At 47.1% G+C, this 3591-nt stretch overlaps 1 protein-coding gene across 1 annotated transcript; it reads left to right on the forward strand.

Annotated features, from left to right (window-relative positions):
- Positions 1–285: 285 nt before the first annotated feature.
- Positions 286–955, forward strand: LOC121937948 (translation initiation factor IF-2-like; the record flags this gene model as incomplete). The annotated part of the gene is made up of 2 exons (XM_042481241.1): positions 286–453; positions 558–955. Coding segments are annotated over 2 exons (566 nt in total), but the record flags the coding sequence as incomplete, so codon positions are not given.
- Between the last annotated feature and the right edge of the window lie 2636 nt (positions 956–3591).

Consider the following 3591-nt stretch of genomic DNA (forward strand, 5'->3'; position numbering starts at 1 on the left):
TATCTGGATTTTTAATAAATCCACCAATGTCCTAAAATTTGTGTAACATTTCTTTTTAAGTTTCTTTAAGTCTGTGTTCAGGGTCTGAAAGGTGTCTGACAGTGATGTCGCTGCAGGTTTTAAAGGGTTAATGATGACGATTATCTCTAAATACAGAAACACTTTTCATGACTGAGCAACAATAAAATCACGAGTCATGTTCCGGGTGACGATCTCTGACCTCCTCCTCCTCCTCCTCCTCCAGGTGTCGCCTCCTCACCTGTTGTCACTCCTAACCTCTACAAGCCCCTCCCCTCTCCTCATGGCCTGGCCACACCCACCTCCTCCTCCTATCAGCTGACTTGCCTTCCCCATCCACCGGTGCCTCTCTGGGTGGCGTCCCCCCGCTCAGCCAGGCTGGACTCGTCCTGGAGAGTCCTCAGGAGGGACTCCCGGCCCCGGGGCCCCACCAAGGTAACTGACTCCTCCTGCTCCTCCTGCTCCATCAGTCTGTCTCCTCCTGCTCCATCAGTATGTTTCCTCCTGCTCCATCAGTCTGTCTCCTCTTTGTCCTCCAGGGGCCCCTCCTCCTGCTCAGACTCCTAACGGGCCCCCGGTCTCGGCCCTCATCCAGAGCACCAGCTTCCTGGACTCGGTTCCTGTGACGCTCACGTTGGAACCGCGGGATCTGCTGGGAGTGGAGGAGAGCGCCGGAGGACCTCCTCCTGCCAGAGGGGGAGGAGGAGGAGGAGGAGGAGGAGGAGCACTGGGAGCGATGTCCAAAGACGGGAGAGGAGGAGCGAAGACGGTGGAGGTGGAGCTAAGGAGGCGCTCAGGAGAAGGATTTGGATTCGTCATCGCCTCTCAGGAAGTGAGCGGAGGAGGTGAGTCCCAGCTGACATTCATTCAGAGTCCAGAGACACCAAGTGTCCTCAGTCCCAGCCGGAGACATCCTCCTCTGTCCTCTGTCTCCTGACTGTGTCTCAGACAGCAGCAGTGATGAATCAGAAACAGTCTGAGAGTCTCAGCAGCTGCTAAATGCTTCAAACTTTAAATATTTCAGACTGAAACTCTGCAGGAGTTCTTAAAGGGACAGTTCACTCTAAACCGTCTCTGCTGCAGTTTATCAGCCTGCTGTTTCCCACAGAAACCCGTCACAGCTATTTATTCACCATAACTTCTGGGTAGCAAACCGCCGCGTCACATACATATCCTCAAACGGCGCAGAGCAAACTCTGCCTTCACTGATTAGTTTGAAGTAAAAAAATCCATACCAGTTTAAGTGTACGCTATATTTTGAATATTTTCTGTGCTTTACCTTGCTGTGAGACAGCCGTTAGCGACAGGGATTTGAAACCGTTCTATCAGAAACACTAAACTGAGAAAAACGTTTTACTCCACTGACCCTAGAGTACGTTCTGCTGCTCCGTCTGTGCCCAGGGTACATTTTGAACACCGACAGTGTGGACCAGTCGATAACTAAACAGTTTAAACATTCCTAAAGCTCCTAATGAACGGTCCAGCTCCAAGAACGGGGCTCAAAATGTGTCAGCAGAGGTTTAATGATGGCAGGCCGCCATATGCAGAGAGTGACCGACGTGTGTGTGTGTGTGTGTGTGTGTGTGTGTGTGTGTGTGTGTTGGATCTGCAGTCACATGATCCAACAGTGAGGGGTTTGTGTTCGGACTGTGAGTTCAGATCATCAGGAGTTTTGTTCATAATATGACTGTAATGATGTGTGCAGCCTGCAGGAGGTGCCCAAAGCTCTGCGTGTGTTTGTGCATGTGTGTGTGTGTGTGCGCGTGTGTGTGTGTGTGTGTGTGTGGTTGATTAAAGCAGCAGCTGAGCTTCTGTTTGAGTCGACTTCATCCAGCTGGAAGGAACGACAGCGTTTACCACTCAGTTATAGAGACCCTGAACGCATCGCCTCCTCTGAAACATTAACAATAATCTCCCCTGTTAGTGTGTGTGTGTGTGTGTGTGCGCGCGCGCTCCCTGTTGGCCTCGCCCCCTCCCTCCCAGCTGTGTTTCTCTGCAGCTCACACACTCAGTCTCACTCGTCTGCTTTCAGAGGCTCAACCTGCCTCACACACAGAGGGACAGGCAGAGAGAGACAGGCAGGTGGACAGAGAGACAGGTGGACAAACGGGACGTGCGGTTGTAGTTTATCTTGTTTGCTTGTTCCTGGTTTTTGCTCATGATGTTGGAGCGACTGCAGTCGGCCTTAAAAACTGTGAAGGACTCCAAATGTAAGTCACTGTGTGTGTGTGTGTGTGTGTGTGTGTGTGTGTGTGTGTGTGTGTGCGCGTGTGCGTGTGTGTTAAACCCCTAAACACCTGGATCGACATTAGTTTTGTAGTAATGCATTCAGACACCTTTCATGAGCAAAACCTGAGAAAGCGTATTTATTTTAAAAACATGAAAAAAAGCAACGAGCAACTTGGTGAGAAACGTCCCAAAATTGCAGAAAAAAAAGAAAAAAAAAGTAAAAGGGTCACAAGAAAATGGGCTAAAACTAAGCAATTTTCAAAACAAAACTTCAAAAAGGTAAAATGTCCAGATAACTATAATTTTTATAGGCTACATTTAAAATGATGTTACAGAAAAAAAGGTTTAATCTTAAAGTCTTTCTCGTGGTCAGTTTTATCCATTTTTTGTTATTTTTGGTGATTTTCTCGTAACTTTTGAAAATTAACTTCTTGCTCCTTTTTGGGCCATTTCTGAGCCTGTCACACACACACACAGTCATATATTGACCATTTTACAGGTTTATTGATCGAGTTGAGCAAAGTGTGAGCGTGAGCAGCACAGAGCAAGAAAATTTAACATCTTTCATGATGAGGACGCACAACACCGTTTAACAGACTAATTTAACGCTGTGTGACTGTCGCACTGAGAACTGCTGGAGTTTTTTTAACCTTAGCTAAAAAGTGTCACAAAGCAGGCGGAGGCACACCGAGCGCTCTCACCTAACACTGAAGCTCTGCGGCTCGCGGTGTCTCCCTCACCTGATGGTGAAGCTCTGGAGTGCAGTGTGTCTGCACGGTGACCGTCATCCCCCTGCTCCGCTTTCACTGACCAAAGCTGCGGTTATTCGCTGTTAATTAATGTCGAGGCTCTGGATCCCAGAAAATTGTATTCAGGACAGCCCAAAGGGATTACATCGGCCCTTATCATAAATATCAAATAATTTGATATTTATGATAAGGGCCCGCCTCAAAAAATCACGTTTTAAATATTTGATTCAAATATTTAAAACGTGATTTTTTGAGGCGGGTACAGCCCTGAAAGTCTCTTTATTAACCACAACTGAAAATGTAGATTTTGCACACATCATCTGTGTGTGTGCACAGCTGATGGATTCAAAACAACAGTGAACACTTAAGTCAGAGTTCGCAGTTTAACAGAAGACGGCGGACGTGAATGACTCACCCTGCAGCGACTTCTCCGTCTTCTGTCACGATGATCCGAGTCTTTGGTGGCATTTCGCCTTTGAGCGCACTTACCCTGGTAAAGTAAACAAATAAATGTTAACGTCTAATGTTAGATTCATGAATAAACAAACAAACAAACAAACAAACAAACAAACAAACAAACATCTGAAGTATCTCA

The sequence above is a fragment of the Plectropomus leopardus genome, unplaced genomic scaffold (genome assembly GCF_008729295.1).
Source record: "Plectropomus leopardus isolate mb unplaced genomic scaffold, YSFRI_Pleo_2.0 unplaced_scaffold27970, whole genome shotgun sequence".
Taxonomy (NCBI): Eukaryota; Metazoa; Chordata; class Actinopteri; order Perciformes; family Serranidae; genus Plectropomus; species Plectropomus leopardus.